We start from the raw sequence: 18,091 nt of genomic DNA, 5'->3' as shown, positions 1-18,091 counted from the left end.
CTGTGGGAACTCCTGAGTGACGGGCCTGGCCTGTGGGAACTCCTGAGTGACGGGGGAGGGACCTTTTTTGAGTGGGTGATGAAGGTGTACGAAACTTATGTAGATTAGTACTATAGACGCTCCATTATAGCTAGGATCACTGGGGTGGCTATATCATTCCTATAGTATATAGATCAGTGCTATAGACGTCCTCCCTTTTATATATCTCTATACAGCCATGCTCTATAGAGGGGGGCGTGTCCTCTAGACGAACCCCCCCCCTATATATATATCTATACAGTCATGCTCTATAGAGAGGGCTTCCCCCTATATATGTCTCTATACAGCCATGCTCTATAGAGAGGGCTTTCCCCTATATATATCTCTATACAGCCATGCTCTATAGAGAGGGCTTCCCCCTATATATATATATATATATATATATATATATATATATATATATATATATATATATATACAGCCATGCTCTATAGAGACAGAGGGCTTCCCCTTCCCTTTTATATACCTCTATACAGTCATGCTCTATAGAGGTGGGCGTGTCGTGTCAATGCTCTATAGAGGTGGGCATGTCGTGTCAATGCTCTATAGAGGTGGGCGTGTCGTGTCAATGCTCTATAGAGGTGGGCATGTCGTGTCAATGCTCTATAGAGGTGGGCGTGTCGTGTCAATGCTCTATAGAGATGGGCATGTCGTGTCAATGCTCTATAGAGGTGGGCGTGGTCGTGTCAATGCTCTATAGAGGTGGGCATGTCGTGTCAGTGCTCTATAGAGGTGGGCGTGTCCTCCCCCCCTTTATATATCTCTATATAGCCATGCTCTATAGAGAGAGAGGGCTTTCCCTTCCCCCTATATATATATATCTCTATACAGTCCTGCTCTATAGAGGTGGGCGTGTCCCGTGTCAATGCTCTATAGAGGTGGGCATGTCCCGTGTCAATGCTCTATAGAGATGGGCGTGTCCCGTGTCAATGCTCTATAGAGGTGGGCATGTCGTGTCAATGCTCTATAGAGGTGGGCATGTCCCGTGTCAATGCTCTATAGAGGTGGGCGTGTCCCGTGTCAATGCTCTCTAGAGATGGGCGTGTCCCGTGTCAATGCTCTATAGAGGTGGGCGTGTCGTGTGTCAGCAGGTCAGCGGGACGCCATCCGATGTCAGCGCGGGAAGCAAGCTCTGGCTGACCTCCAACAGCAGGTGTTGGCGCGGGAGGAGTCCAAACTGCGGGAGAAAGCCGAGGAGAGAAGGCTCTATGACGCCATGGCTCTACCTACCACGTACGACCCTTCCATCCGAGACGCCAAGCGCGATCCAGGTCAGGAAATGGGGGGGGATGGGTTGGGTGGGGGAAAGGGGGGGTATGAGTGGGGTGGTGTTGAGGGAAGGGGAAGGGAAGGGGGTGTGTGGTTTGAGGAGGGAATGGGTGGGTGTTGGGTTGAGGGAAGGGGAAGGGAAGGTGGGTGTGGTTGAGGGGGAAAGGGGTGGGTATTGGGTTGAGGAAAGGGGAAGGGAAGTAGGGTGTGGTTTGAGGGGGGAAAGGGAAGGGGGGGTGTTGGGTTGAGGGAAGGGGAAGGGAAGGGGGTGTGGTTTGAGGGGGGAAAGGGAAGGGGGGTGTTGGGTTGAGGGAAGGGGAAGGGAAGGGGGTGTGTGGTTTGAGGGAGGGAATGGGTGGGTATTGGGTTGAGGGAAGGGGAAGGGAAGGGGTGTGTGGGTTGGGTCGAGGGAAAGGAATGGGGGGGGGTTTGTGGGTGTGTTGGGTTGAGGGAAGGGGGTGTGGTTTTGGGGGGGAATGGGTGGGTGTGTTGGGTTGAGGGAAGGGGAAGGGAAGGGGGTGTGTGGTTTGAGGGGGGAATGGGTGGGTATTGGGTTGAGGGAAGGGGAAGGGAAGGGGTGTGTGGGTTGGGTCGAGGGAAGATAAGGAGGGAATGGGGGTGTGGTGTGGTTTGAGGGGGGGAATGGGGGTGTGTTGAGTTGAGGGAAGGGTAAGGGAATGGGGTGTGGTTTGAGGGGGGAAAGGGAGGGGGAAGAGTTGGTTGAGGGAAGGGGAAGGGAAGTGGGGTGTGGTTTGAGGGAAGGGGAGTGTGGTTTGAGGGAAGGGGAAGGGAAGGGGGTGTGGTTGAGGGGGAAAGGTGGGGGGTAGGTGCTGGGTTGAGGGAAGGGGAAGGGAAGTAGGGTGTGGTTTGGGGGTGGAAAGGGAGGGGGGTGTGTTGGGTCAAGGGAAAGGGAAGGGAAGGGGGGTGTGGTTTGAGGGGAAAGGGAGGGGGAAGAGTTGGGTTGAGGGAAGGGGAAGGGAAGTAGGATGTGGTTTGAGGGGGGAAAGGGAAGGTAGGTGTTGGGTTGAGGGAAGGGGAGTGTGGTTTGGGGGGAAAGTGGGGGGTTGGGTTGAGGGAAGGGGAAGGGAAGGGGGGTGTGTGGGTTGGGTCGAGGGAATGGGGGTGTGTTGGGTTGAGGGAAGCGGAAGGGAAGTAGGGTGTGGTTTGAGGGAAGGGGAAGGGAAAGGAAGTGTGGTTTGAGGGAAGGGGAAGGGAAGTAGGGTGTGGTTTGAGGGGGAAAGGGAAGGGAAGGTGTTGGGTTGAGGGAAGGGGAAGGGAAGGGGGTGTGTGGTTTGGGGGGGAAAGGGAAGGGGGGGGTGTTGGGTTGAGGGAAGGGGTGTGTGGGTTGGGTCGAGGGAAGGGAATGGGGGTGTGTTGGGTCGAGGGAAAGGGGAAGGGAATGGGGATCACAGGTCATACACTGTACCTGGACCAGAGATAAATATGTGACATATATCACATATTCTCCACGCACAGATGTTATGGTAAACTCGTCCTTACGTACAGGGGAGCGTGAGAGGCAAGAGGGTGCCATGCCACAGCAGGACACAGCGGCCGTGGTCAGCGACGTGGGAGGCTACACTGGAGGAAGCTATGGTGGTGGAGGAGGGAGCTACAGTGTTGGAGGAGGGAGCTACGGTGGTGGAGGAGGGAGCTACGATGGTGGAGGGAGCTACGGTGGTGGAGGAGGGAGCTACAGTGGTGGAGAGAGCTACGGTGTTGGAGGAGGGAGCTACGGTGGTGGAGGAGGGAGCTACGATGGAGGAGGGAGCTACGGTGGTGGAGGAGGGAGCTACAGTGGTGGAGAGAGCTACGGTGTTGGAGGAGGGAGCTACGATGGAGGTGGAGGGAGTTACGGTGTTGGAGGGAGTTACGATGGTGGAGGAGGGAGCTACAGTGGTGGAGAGAGCTACGGTGTTGGAGGAGGGAGCTACGATGTTGGAGGAGGGAGCTACGGTGTTGGAGGAGGGAGCTACGGAGCCCCAACCAGGTAAGGGGACAAGATTTATATATATATATATATATATATATATATATATATATATATATATATATATATATATATATATATATATATATATATATATATATATATATATATATATATATATATATATATATATATATATTCCTATGAGTCCATGGGGGAAAATGAAACACGATAAGTTGCCAAGTGCACTTTCGTGTCATAATCACATCATCAGGGGAGACACAAGAGAGAAATATAACAGTCAGTTGATATACATCGAAGACAATCACATGTTTACCAAATGGCGTCTTAGCTTCGTCTCTTCGATGTATATCAACTGACTGTTATATTTCTCTCTTGTGTCTCCCCTGATGATGTGATTATGACACGAAAGTGCACTTGGCAGCTTATCGTTTTTCATTTTCCCCCGTGGACTCATCGGAATATATTGATCACGCGCAAAATTGTGATCCTTTCCAATATATATATATATATATATATATATATATATATATATATATATATATATATATATATATATATATATATATATATATATATATATATATTTCTTTTCTTACAGCCACAACGCCCCAGGTGTGGGTGGGATGCGTCGTCTTCCTCGCCATCATGTATCTATGGTAAGTCTATCCAATGTCTACCACACTCCCACACTCCCACACTCCCACACTCCCACACTCCCACACTACCACACTCCCACACTCCCACACTACCACACTCCCACACTCCCACACTACCACACTCCCACACTCCCACACTACCACACTCCCACACTCCCACACTACCACACTCCCACACTCCCACACTACCACACTCCCACACTCCCACACTCCCACACTCCCACACTACCACACTCCCACACTCCCACACTACCACACTCCCACACTCCCACACTACCACACTCCCACACTCCCACACTACCACACTCCCACACTCCCACACTACCACACTCCCACACTCCCACACTACCACACTCCCACACTACCACACTCCCACACTCCCACACTCCCACACTACCACACTCCCACACTCCCACACTACCACACTCCCACACTCCCACACTCCGGGACAGAACCACAGGAGTGTGTTGTGGGGGTGGGGGGTGGGGTACGATTAAAATACCCACACCCCCAACCCACCCACCCACCCACACCCCCAACCCACCCACCCACACCCCCAACCCACCCACCCACACCCCAAACCCACCCACCCACACCCCCAACCCACCCACACACACCCCAACCCACCCACCCACACACCTAACCCACCCACCCACACCTCCAACCCACCCACCCACACCCCCAACCCACCAACCCACCCACACCCCAACCCACCCACACACACCACCAACCCACCCACCCACACCCCCAACCCACCCACACACACACCCAACCCACCCACCCACACTCCCAACCCACCCACACACACACCCAACCCACCCACACACACACCCAACCCACCCACACACACCCCGAACCCACCCACACACACCCCGAACCCACCCACACACACCTCAACCCACCCACACACACCCCAACCCACCCACACACACCCCGAACCCACCCACACACACCTCAACCCACCCACACACACACCAACCCACCCACACACACCCCGAACCCACCCACACACACCTCAACCCACCCACCCACACCCCAACCCACCCACACACACCCCCAACCCACCCACACACACCACCAACCCACCCACCCACACTCCCAACCCACCCACACACACACCCCAACCCACCCACACACACCCCCAACCCACCCACACACACACCCCAACCCACCCACACACACCACCAACCCACCCACCCACACCCCCAACCCACCCACACACACCCCCAACCAACCCACCCACACACACCCCCAACCCACCCACACACACCCACCCCTTTCTTTGCCCCTCCGCTCAAAGTCAACCCCCACCAGCTATTGGAACTGATTAGCAGGACTGACAAGGGCCATTGGAACTGATTAGCAAGGCCATTGGAACGGATTAACAAGACTGACAAGGGCCATTGGAACTGATTAGCAAGGCCATTGGAACGGATTAACAAGACTGACAAGGGCCATTGGAACTGATTAGCAAGGCCATTGGAACGTATTAACAAGACTGACAAGGGCCATTGGAACTGATTAGCAAGGCCATTGGAACGGATTAACAAGACTGACAAGGGCCATTGGAACTGATTAGCAAGGCCATTGGAACGGATTAACAAGACTGACAAGGGCCATTGGAACTGATTAGCAAGGCCATTGGAACGGATTAACAAGACTGACAAGGGCCATTGGAACTGATTAGCAAGGCCATTGGAACGGATTAGCAGGACTGACAAGGGCCATTGGAACTGATTAGCAGGACTAACAAGGGCCATTGGAACTGATTAGCAAGGCCATTGGAACGGATTAGCAGGACTGACAAGGGCCATTGGAACTGATTAGCAGGACTGACAAGGGCCATTGGAACTGATTAACAAGACTGACAAGGGCCATTGGAACTGATTAACAAGACTGACAAGGGCCATTGGAACTGATTAGCAGGACTGACAAGGGCCATTAGAACTGATTAACAAGACTGACAAGGGCCATTGGAACTGATTAGCAGGACTGACAAGGGTCATTGGAACTGATTAGCAAGGCCATTAGAACTGATTAGCAGGACTGACAAGGGCCATTGGAACTGATTAGCAAGGCCATTGGAACTGATTAGCAGGACTGACAAGGGCCATTGGAACTGATTAGCAGGACTGACAAGGGCCATTGGAACTGATTAGCAAGGCCATTGGAACTGATTAGCAGGACTGACAAGGGCCATTGGAACTGATTAGCAGGACTGACAAGGGCCATTGGAACTGATTAGCAAGGCCATTGGAACTGATTAGCAGGACTGACAAGGGCCATTGGAACTGATTAGCAGGACTGACAAGGGCCATTGGAACTGATTAGCAAGGCCATTGGAACTGATTAGCAGGACTGACAAGGGCCATTAGAACTGATTAGCAGGAGGATTGGGCCCCCACGTCGACTCTGGGTGTCTGTGCGATCGAGCCGATTCGAACTCATCCCGTTGCTCTCGCGTCTCACAGACGTCGGACGAGCGAGAAGCGGTGAACGCTGCGCGGGCGGACCAGCTGCGCGGGGAGCTGCAGTGGCAAGTCCAGATGAAGCGACAGCTGGACGAGGAGAAGAGGAAGAAGGAGGCGCTGGAGGACCAGCTGTACGAGGAGAGTATAAGGCGACAGCAAGAGAAGATGAACCAGGAGTACGAGGCAGAACTGGAGAAGAAGAGGAAGAAGGAAGAGGAGGTGAGTAACGAAGGAGGAGGAGGTGAGTAACGAAGGAGGAGGAGGTGAGTAACCAGGAGTACGAGGCAGAACTGGAGAAGAAGAGGAAGAAGGAGGAGGAGGTGAGTAACGAAGGAGGAGGAGGTGAGTAACCAGGAGGACGAGGCAGAACTGGAGAAGAAGAGGAAGAAGGAGGAGAAGGTGAGTAACGAAGGAGGAGGAGGTGAGTAACGAAGGAGGAGGAGGTGAGTAACCAGGAGTACGAGGCAGAACTGGAGAAGAAGAGGAAGAAGGAAGAGGAGGTGAGTAACGAAGGAGGAGGAGGTGAGTAACCAGGAGGACGAGGCAGAACTGGAGAAGAAGGAGGAGGAGGTGAGTAACCAGGAGTACGAGGCAGAACTGGAGAAGAAGAGGAAGAAGGAAGAGGAGGTGAGTAACGAAGGAGGAGGAAGTGAGTAACGAAGGAGGAGGAGGTGAGTAACCAGGAGGACGAGGCAGAACTGGAGAAGAAGAGGAAGAAGGAAGAGGAGGTGAGTAACCAGGAGGACGAGGCAGAACTGGAGAAGAAGAGGAAGAAGGAAGAGGAGGTGAGTAACGAAGGAGGAGGAGGTGAGTAACCAGGAGGACGAGGTCGAACTAGGGAAGAAGGAGGAGGAGGTGAGTAACCAGGAGTACGAGGCAGAACTGGAGAAGAAGAGGAAGAAGGAAGAGGAGGTGAGTAACGAAGGAGGAGGAGGTGAGTAACGAAGGAGGAGGAGGTGAGTAACCAGGAGGACGAGGTCGAACTAGGGAAGAAGGAGGAGGAGGTGAGTAACCAGGAGTACGAGGCAGAACTGGAGAAGAAGAGGAAGAAGGAAGAGGAGGTGAGTAACCAGGAGTACGAGGCAGAACTGGAGAAGAAGAGGAAGAAGGAAGAGGAGGTGAGTAACAAAGGAGGAGGAGGTCGAACTAGGGAAGAAGGAGGAGGAGGTGAGTAACCAGGAGTACGAGGCAGAACTGGAGAAGAAGAGGAAGAAGGAAGAGGAGGTGAGTAACGAAGGAGGAGGAGGTGAGTAACCAGGAGGACGAGGCAGAACTGGAGAAGAAGGAGGAGGAGGTGAGTAACCAGGAGTACGAGGCAGAACTGGAGAAGAAGAGGAAGAAGGAAGAGGAGGTGAGTAACGAAGGAGGAGGAGGTGAGTAACCAGGAGGACGAGGCAGAACTGGAGAAGAAGGAGGAGGAGGTGAGTAACCAGGAGTACGAGGCAGAACTGGAGAAGAAGAGGAAGAAGGAAGAGGAGGTGAGTAACGAAGGAGGAGGAGGTGAGTAACGAAGGAGGAGGAGGTGAGTAACCAGGAGGACGAGGCAGAACTGGAGAAGAAGAGGAAGAAGGAAGAGGAGGTGAGTAACCAGGAGGACGAGGCAGAACTGGAGAAGAAGAGGAAGAAGGAAGAGGAGGTGAGTGGTTGGATAGATCTGTCTAAGGGTCGGGTGGGTCCTTCAGGTCCTTAGGGACCTCTCTCGTAGCCCTGAGGGATGTTTCGGACCCTTCAAGACCTGTCGCAGCTCTGAGGGTCTTTTTCGGACCCTTGAATTTGTGTCGAACCCCTGAGGACCTGTCGCAACCTTGGGGACCCTTTGTCGCAGCTCTGAGGGTCTTTTTTCGGACCCTGCAGGTCCTGTCGCAACCCTAAGGGTGCTTGTCGGACCCCTAAGGACCTGTCGCATCCTTAGGGGCCTCTCTCGTAGCCCTGAGGGTCTGTGTCGAACCCTTGAGGGCCTGTCGCATCCTTAGGGACCTCTCTCGTAGCTCTGAGGGTCTGTGTCGAACCCTTGAGGGCCTGTCGTAGCCTTGGGGGCATTTGTCGCAGCTCTGAGGGTCTTTGTCGGACCCCTGAATATGTGTCGAACCCCCTCTTGAAAAAGCTAGCTTCAGTCACTTTTCCACCTTGACAGCTCTTGAAAAAGCTAACTTCAGTCACTTTTCCCCCTTGACATCTCTTGAAAAAGCTAACTTAAGTAACTCTTCTCCTTTGACAGCTATCGAAAAAGCTAACTTCAGTCACTTTTCCCCCTTGACAGCTCTTGAAAAAAGCTAACTTCAGTCACTTTTCCCCCTTGACAACTCTTGAAAAAAGCTAACTTAAGTCACTTTTCCACCTTGACAGCTCTTGAAAAAGCTAACTTCAGTCACTTTTCCCACCTTGACAACTCTTGAAAAAAGCTAACTTAAGTCACTTTTCCACCTTGACAGCCCTTGAAAAAAGCTAACTTCAGTCACTTTCCCACCTTGACAGCTCTTGAAAAAAGCTAACTTAAGTCACTTTTCTCCTTTGACAGCTCTTGAAAAAGCTAACTTCAGTAACTTTTCCACCTTGAAAGCCCTTGAAAAAAGCTAACTTCAGTAACTTTTCCACCTTGAAAGCCCTTGAAAAAAGCTAACTTCAGTCACTTTTCCACCTTGACAGCCCTTGAAAAAAGCTAACTTCAGTCACTTTCCCACCTTGACAGCGGAACAGGCGTCGAGATGCCCAGCTGCGCCAGATGGAGATGATGCACAAGCAGGCGGAGCAGGAGAGGAAGGACCAGCTGCAGAGGGTGAGACAGCTGGGGGAGGCCACCGCTTCGAACCCCCTGCCAGCCACGGACACGGGCCCCGACGCGCGGACCATCCACCCAGCCAAGCAGAACCAACACACCAAGCGGTCCGTCTGACGCCCCCCTCTTCCATTCCTTGATTGCTCTGGTGGTGATGGATGATCCACACGCTCACCCCTTCCCCATTCCCCCATTTCCCCTTACGCCCCCCTTCCCCATTCCTCCTCACACCCCCCTTCCCTTCCCCCTTCCCCATTCTCCCGTCCTCTGTAGTTCCAGACACACGTCCCCCTTCTCTTCCCCATTCCCTTACGCCCCGCTTCCCGTCCCCCTTCCCCATTTCCCTCACGTCCCCCTTCCCCATTCCCCCTTCCCCCGTAGTTCCATACACACGTCCCTTCCCCATTCCCCCTTCCCCCGTATTTCCATACCCACGTCCCCCTTCCTTTCCCCATTCCCTCTCACACCCCCCTTCCCTTCCCCATTCCTCCTCACACCCCCCCTTCCCTTCCTCAATCTCCCTCACATCCCCCTTCCCCATTACCCCGTCCTCTGTAGTTCCAGACACACGTCCCCCTTCCCTTCCCCATTCCCTTACGCCCCGCTTCCCGTCCCCCTTCCCTTCCCCATTCCCGCTCACACCCCCCTTCCCTTCCCCATTCCTCCTCACACCACCCTTCCCTTCCCCCTTCCCCCATAGTTCCATACACACGTCCCCCTTCCCTTTCCCATTCCCCCTCACGCCCCACTTTCCCTTCCCCATTCCCCCTCACGTCTCCCTTCCCTTCCCCATTCCCCCATTCCCCCTCACGTCTCCCTTCCCTTCCCTTCTCCATTCCCCCGTAGTTCCATACACACGTCCCCCTTCCCTTCCCCATTCCCCCTCACGCCCCCCTTTCCCTTTCCCATTCCCCTTCACTCCCCCCTTCCCTTCCCCCTTTCCCATTCCCCCGTAGTTCCATACACACGTCCCCCTTCCCTTTCCCATTCCCCCTCACACCCCCCTTCCCTTCCCCATTCTCCCTCACGCCCCCCTTCCCTATTCCCCCTTCCCCCATAGTTCCATACACACGTCCCCCTTCCCTTCCCCATTCCCCCTTCCCCCTTCCCCACCCCCGTAGTTTCGTAGTTACGGTTCCAACGACCAATTTAGAAGGGGAAGAAAAGGAAGGGGGGGGGGGGGAGTTTAAGTATTTGGGGACCTAAATATGTTCTTAAAATTAAAGTCACGCATCCAACCCAGGCTCTGATGAGGTTGCCAGCTCTTCGTCCTCATGGCCATTAAATTGACTGTAGACCCTTTCATTGGCACCACTGTAGACCCTTTCATTGGCACCACTGTAGACCCTTTCATTGGCACCACTGTCATTGGCACCACTGTAGACCCTTTCATTGGCAATGTAGACCCTTTCATTGGCACCACTGTAGACCCTTTCATTGGCATTGTAGACCCTTTCATTGGCACCACTGTAGACCCTTTCATTGGCAATGTAGACCCTTTCATTGGCACCACTGTAGACCCTTTCATTGGCACCACTGTAGACCCTTTCATTGGCAATGTAGACCCTTTCATTGGCACCACTGTAGACCCTTTCATTGGCATTGTAGACCCTTTCATTGGCACAACTGTAGACCCTTTCATTGGCATTGTAGACCCTTTCATTGGCACCACTGTAGACCCTTTCATTGGCATTGTAGACCCTTTCATTGGCACCACTGTAGACCCTTTCATTGGCATTGTAGACCCTTTCATTGGCACTACTGTAGACCCCTTTCATTGGCAATGTAGACCCTTTCATTGGCACCACTGTAGAACCCTTTCATTGGCATTGTAGACCCTTTCATTGGCACCACTGTAGAACCCTTTCATTGGCAATGTAGACCCTTTCATTGGCACCACTGTAGAACCCTTTCATTGGCAATGTAGACCCTTTCATGGCACCACTGTAGAACCCTTTCATTGGCAATGTAGACCCTTTCATGGCACCACTGTAGAACCCTTTCATTGGCAATGTAGACCCTTTCATTGGCAATGTAGACCCTTTCATTGGCATTGTAGACCCTTTCATTGGCATTGTAGACCCTTTCATGGCACCACTGTAGAACCCTTTCATTGGCAATGTAGACCCTTTCATTGGCATTGTAGACCCTTTCATTGGCAATGTAGACCCTTTCATTGGCACCACTGTAGACCCTTTCATTGGCACCACTGTAGACCCTTTCAATTGGCACCACTGTAGACCCTTTCATGGCACCACTGTAGAACCCTTTCATTGGCAATGTAGACCCTTTCATTGGCATTGTAGACCCTTTCATTGGCATTGTAGACCCTTTCATTGGCACCACTGTAGAACCCTTTCATTGGCAATGTAGACCCTTTCATTGCACCACTGTAGACCCTTTCATTGGCACCACTGTAACCCTTTCATTGGCAATGTAGACCCTTTCATTGCACCACTGTAGACCCTTTCATTGGCACCACTGTAGACCCTTTCATTGGCATTGTAGACCCTTTCATTGGCACCACTGTAGACCCTTTCATTGGCACCACTGTAGACCCTTTCATTGGCACCACTGTAGACCCTTTCATTGGCATTGTAGACCCTTTCATTGGCACCACTGTAGACCCTTTCATTGGCACCACTGTAGACCCTTTCATTGGCACCACTGTAGACCCTTTCATTGGCACCACTGTAGACCCTTTCATTGGCACCACTGTAGACCCTTTCATTGGCACCACTGTAGACCCTTTCATTGGCACCACTGTAGACCCTTTCATTGGCACCACAGTAGACCCTTTCATTGGCACCACTGTAGACCCTTTCATGGCACCACTGTAGACCCTTTCAATTGGCACCACTGTAGACCCTTTCATTGGCACCACTGTAGAACCCTTTCATTGGCAATGTAGACCCTTTCATTGGCATTGTAGACCCTTTCATTGGCAATGTAGACCCTTTCATTGGCATTGTAGACCCTTTCATTGGCATTGTAGACCCTTTCATTGGCATTGTAGACCCTTTCATGGCACCACTGTAGACCCTTTCAATTGGCACCACTGTAACCCTTTCATTGGCAATGTAGACCCTTTCATTGGCACCACTGTAACCCTTTCATTGGCACCACAGTAGACCCTTTCATTGGCAATGTAGACCCTTTCATTGGCAATGTAGACCCTTTCATTGGCACCACTGTAGACCCTTTCAATTGGCACCACTGTAGACCCTTTCAATTGGCACCACTGTAACCCTTTCATTGGCACCACTGTAGACCTTTCATTGCACCACTGTAGACCCTTTCATTGGCATTGTAGACCCTTTCATTGGCAATGTAGACCCTTTCATTGGCACCACTGTAACCCTTTCATTGGCAATGTAGACCCTTTCATTGGCAATGTAGACCCTTTCATTGGCAATGTAGACCCTTTCATTGGCAATGTAGACCCTTTCATTGCATTGTAGACCCTTTCATTGGCACCACAGTAGACCCTTTCATTGGCACCACAGTAGACCCTTTCATTGGCAATGTAGACCCTTTCATTGGCAATGTAGACCCTTTCATTGGCATTGTAGACCCTTTCATTGGCATTGTAGACCCTTTCATTGGCATTGTAGACCCTTTCAATTGGCACCACTGTAACCCTTTCATTGGCAATGTAGACCCTTTCATTGGCACCACTGTAACCCTTTCATTGGCACCACTGTAGACCCTTTCATTGGCATTGTAGACCCTTTCATGGCACCACTGTAGACCTTCATTGGCAATGTAGACCCTTTCATTGGCATTGTAGACCCTTTCATTGGCAATGTAGACCCTTTCATTGGCAATGTAGACCCTTTCATTGGCACCACAGTAGACCCTTTCATTGCACCACTGTAGACCTTTCATTGCACCACTGTAGACCCTTTCATTGGCAATGTAGACCCTTTCATTGGCAATGTAGACCCTTTCATTGGCATTGTAGACCCTTTCATTGGCAATGTAGACCCTTTCATTGCACCACTGTAGACCTTTCATTGCACCACTGTAGACCCTTTCAATTGGCACCACTGTAGACCTTTCATTGCACCACTGTAGACCCTTCATTGGCACCACTGTAGACCCTTCATTGGCACCACTGTAGAACCCTTTCATTGGCACCACTGTAGACCCTTTCAATTGGCACCACTGTAGACCCTTCATTGGCACCACTGTAGACCCTTCATTGGCACCACTGTAGACCCTTCATTGGCACCACTGTAGACCCTTCATTGGCACCACTGTAGACCCTTCATTGGCACCACTGTAGACCCTTCATTGGCACCACTGTAGACCCTTCATTGGCACCACTGTAGACCCTTCATTGGCACCACTGTAGACCTTTCATTGCACCACTGTAGACCCTTTCATGGCACCACTGTAGACCCTTTCATGGCACCACTGTAGAACCCTTTCATTGGCACCACTGTAGACCCTTCATTGGCACCACTGTAGAACCCTTTCATTGGCACCACAGTAGACCCTTTCATTGGCACCACTGTAACCCTTTCATTGGCACCACAGTAGACCCTTTCATTGGCAACCACTGTAGACCCTTCATTGGCACCACTGTAGACCCTTTCAATTGGCACCACTGTAGACCCTTCATTGGCACCACTGTAGACCCTTCATTGGCACCACTGTAGACCCTTTCATGGCACCACTGTAGAACCCTTTCATTGGCACCACTGTAGAACCCTTTCATTGGCACCACTGTAGACCCTTCATTGGCACCACTGTAGACCCTTTCATTGGCACCACTGTAGACCCTTCATTGGCACCACTGTAGACCCTTCATTGGCACCACTGTAGACCCTTCATTGGCACCACTGTAGACCCTTCATTGGCACCACTGTAGACCCTTCATTGGCACCACTGTAGACCCTTCATTGGCACCACTGTAGACCCTTTCATGGCACCACTGTAGAACCCTTTCATTGGCACCACTGTAGACCCTTTCATGGCACCACCTTATACTAACCCCAGCCCTTACCTACCAGCCCCCAGTACCACCTTATACTAACCCCAGCCCTTACCTACCAGCCCCCAGTACCACCTTATACTAACCCCAGCCCTTACCTACCAGCCCCCCAGTACCACCTTATACTAACCCCAGCCCTTACCTACCAGCCCCCCAGTACCACCTTATACTAACCCCAGCCCTTACCTACCAGCCCCCCAGTACCACCTTATACTAACCCCAGCCCTTACCTACCAGCCCCCCAGTACCACCTTATACTAACCCCAGCCCTTACCTACCAGCCCCCAGTACCACCTTATACTAACCCCAGCCCTTACCTACCAGCCCCCAGTACCACCTTATACTAACCCCAGCCCTTACCTACCAGCCCCCAGTACCACCTTATACTAACCCCAGCCCTTACCTACCAGCCCCAACGCCCCTGTGAAAATGGCCAAGGGCAACGAAGACCGTAAAAGGCCAAAGCCTTTGTCTCCACCGCCTGCAGAAGGTCACCTCAGAATGAACAGAGGGTAAGGTCCTGGCTCACCCTTCTTGAAGTAGTAGTAGTAGTGTTAAGTAGTAGTAGTAGTAGTAGTAGTATTAAGTAGTAGAAGTAGTGTTAAGAAGTAGTAGTGTTAAGTAGTAATAGTGTTAAGTAGTAGTAGTGTTAAGTAGTAGTGTTAAGTAGTAGTAGTAGTAGAGTTAAGTAGTAGTAGTGTTAAGTAGTAGTAGTAGAGTTAAGTAGTAGTAGTAGTGTTAAGTAGTAGTAGTAGAAGTAGTAGTAGTAGTGTTAAGTAGTGGTAGCAGTAGTGTTAAGTAATGTTAGTAGTAGTGTTAAGTAGTAGTAGTAGTAGTGTTAAGTAATGTTAGTAGTAGTGTTAAGTAGTAGTACTAGTGGTAGTAGTGTTAAGTAGTAGTAGTAGGTGAAGTGTCCTGGGTCACCCTCCTTGAAGTAGTAGTGTTAAGTACTGGTAGTAGTAATGTTAAGTAGTGGATGTATTAGTCTTAAGTAATGGCAGTAGTAGTGTTAAGTAATGGCAGTATTAGCGTTAAGTAGTGGTAGTATAGTGTTAAGTAGTGGCAGGACTAGTGTTAAGTAGTAGTAGTAGGAGTGTTAAGTAGTAGTAGTGTTAAGTAGTAGTAGTAGTAGTAGTGTTAAAGTATAAGTGTTGAAGACAGACTCTGGGCAAGGTTCTATCGCTGAAAGTACATTTTCGTCTTTGGACTTTCTCTAAGGGCACACACACACACACACACACACACACACACACACACACACACACACACACACACCCCTGCTACTGTACGTAGCGCAGCTTTGGACACCAGAAACTCCCTGTGGGTCATAAATGAATCTATAAATACATTTATTCCTGTCTTTTTTTTATACATAACCAACCAAACTTATTATTAATTTATCTATATCTTTAGATGCTGTGGCGACTCCATTTTCTTTTAAAAAGAAAACGGGTCTTGTTTACACAGGAAATGAATCTATAAATACATTTATTCCTGTCTTTTTTTTATACATAACTAACAAACTTACTGTAATTTATCTATATCTTTGCATGCTATGGCGACTCCATTTTCTTTTAAAAAGAAAACGGGTCTTGTTTACACAGGAAATGAATCTATAAATACATTTATCTCTGTCTTTTTTTATACATAACTAACCAAACTTATTATTAATTTATCTATATCTTTAGATGCTATGGCGACTCCATTTTCTTTTGAAAAGAAAACGGGTCTTGTTTACACAGGAAATGAATCTATAAATACATTTATTCCTGTCTCTTCTTTACATAACTAACCAAACTTATTATTAATTTATCTATATCTTTAGATGCCATGGCGACTCCATTTTCTTTTAAAAAGAAAACGGGTCTTGTTTACACAGGAAATGAATCTATAAATACATTTATTCCTGTCTTTTTTTATACATAACTAACCAAACTTATTATTAATTTATCTATATCTTTAGATGCTATGGCGACTCCATTTTCTTTTAAAAAGAAAACGGGTCTTGTTTACACAGGAAATGAATCTATAAATACATTTATCCCTGTCTTTTTTTATACATAACTAACCAAACTTATTATTAATTTATCTATATCTTTAGATGCTATGGCGACTCCATTTTCTTTTGAAAAGAAAACGGGTCTTGTTTACACAGGAACACGCCGGGGTTAGCCCGCTACCACAGGAAGCAGCAGCCTCATAGACCCCGAACGACCCTAGCCCTGGGCTCGCTTGGGGGCGCCCCACCGACGCCTGCCGTACGACAACCTCACCAGAAGCCCCCGGCAGCGAGCGTGGGCCCGATGACGCTGGCGGTGCCCGAAGCGTCGTTCGCGCCCGGTTCGAATCGGGGCTCCGGCTCGGATGTTGGAGTTCACAAGCAGGAGGTTCAGAGCCCAGGGGCGCTGTGAGTGTGTAAGGGGGGCGGGGGGTATTGAGAGAAAGAGAGAGAGAGAGAGAGAGAGAGAGAGAGAGAGAGAGAGAGAGAGAGAGAGAAGAAGGGTTGGGGCATTGTGTGTGTGTGTGTGTGTGTGAGAGAGAGAGAGAGAGAGAGAGAGAGAGAGAGAGAGAGAGAGAGAGAGAGAGAGAGAGAGAGAAGAAGGGTTGGGGGCATTGTGTGTGTGTGTGTGTGTGTGTGTGAGAGAGAGAGAGAGAGAGAGAGAGAGAGAGAGAGAGAGAGAGAGAGAGAGAGAGAGGTTGGGAGGGCATTTTGTGTGCAAGAGAGAGAGAGAGAGAGAGAGAGAGAGAGAGACATGGGTTCACTTGAGTTTGAAACAGTGTCGTCCCGAAGCATTTCTGAACCCGCGAACCCTTCTTCTCTCTCTCTCTCTCTCTCTCTCTCTCTCTCTCTCTCTCTCTCTCTCTCTCTTGCACACAAAATGCCCTCCCAAACTCTCTCTCTCTCTCTCTCTCTCTCTCTCTCTCTCTCTCTCTCTCTCTCTCTCTCTCTCTCTCTCTCTCTCTCTTATTTACTTCTTTTTTCTTCTATTTTTTTTTCATTCCATCCTTGAGTGGTTTAGTGATGTAAACCATCTTGGTTTAATTTTGCATCCGTGGTTTTTTACTGGTTTAAGGGAATTTTTTTTAGAATTCCCCCCGTTTTCTTTTAATCATTTAAAGATTAAAAAAAAATAAAAATTATAATAAACTGTAAAATTTTTTAAAAGATTAAAAAACGTAATTTTCTGTTCTCTCCCTTGGCTACCCCCCCTCCCCTTCCCCAGAGGCTAAGAAATGGCCTTTTGTGTTCTTAAGAACAAATTGTTATTTAAAAAAAAGGTGGTTTGTTCATTTAGAACAAATTATTATTTAAAAAGAAATATATAAATATATATACATATTTTACTCCACCCTTAGGGAGAAATAGGGAAATGAAGGGGGATTCGATTCGACGAAACCCCCCCACTATTTAAATGGTGGCCATTTAAGGCCTTTTTTTTCCAATTTGTTCTTCCATTTACCTGTGGCACACAACATTTCCAGGAATAAAAGGCTTGGGGAAGAGCAGAAAAGGCATGGAGAAGGAGGACATGTTTTGAGAGAGGTGCCATTTGACTGGAAGATCAAAATTAGCGAACCATCGCAAGAACAGAAGCTGAACATTGAACATATGTCGCAGGAAGAGATCAAGTGGGTTGTTCTTGTACCTCTCTTGCATATATATATATATATATATATAAATACACATATATATATATATATTAGAAAGGATCACAATGTTGCGCGTGATCAAGATATTGCTATGAGTCCACGGGGGGAGAATGATACACGATAAGTTGCCAAGTGCACTTTCGTGTCATAATCACATCATCAGGGGAGACACAAGAGATAACTATAACAGTCAGTTGATATACATCGAAGAGACGAAGCTAGGACGTTTACCAAATGGCGTCCTAGCTTCGTCTCTTCGTTGTATATCAACTGACT

General features: G+C 49.6%; 1 protein-coding gene across 1 annotated transcript in view; it reads left to right on the top strand.

Moving 5' to 3' along the window:
- The window catches only part of LOC139747978 (uncharacterized), a 29,509-nt gene that overhangs the window by 10,032 nt on the left and 1,386 nt on the right, over positions 1 to 18,091 (top strand). Inside the window, exons 6-13 of the mRNA XM_071660489.1 lie at positions 1,131 to 1,310; positions 2,815 to 3,298; positions 3,861 to 3,918; positions 6,390 to 6,608; positions 9,079 to 9,272; positions 14,575 to 14,676; positions 16,320 to 16,571; positions 17,648 to 17,794. Of these exons, the coding sequence (XP_071516590.1) occupies positions 1,131 to 1,310; positions 2,815 to 3,298; positions 3,861 to 3,918; positions 6,390 to 6,608; positions 9,079 to 9,272; positions 14,575 to 14,676; positions 16,320 to 16,571; positions 17,648 to 17,794 (1,636 nt within the window). The remainder of the gene's footprint in view (positions 1 to 1,130; positions 1,311 to 2,814; positions 3,299 to 3,860; positions 3,919 to 6,389; positions 6,609 to 9,078; positions 9,273 to 14,574; positions 14,677 to 16,319; positions 16,572 to 17,647; positions 17,795 to 18,091) is intronic.

Source organism: Panulirus ornatus, chromosome 71 (genome assembly GCF_036320965.1).
Source record: "Panulirus ornatus isolate Po-2019 chromosome 71, ASM3632096v1, whole genome shotgun sequence".
Lineage (NCBI taxonomy): Eukaryota > Metazoa > Arthropoda > Malacostraca > Decapoda > Palinuridae > Panulirus > Panulirus ornatus.
This window is presented reverse-complemented; position numbering and strand designations above follow the sequence as displayed.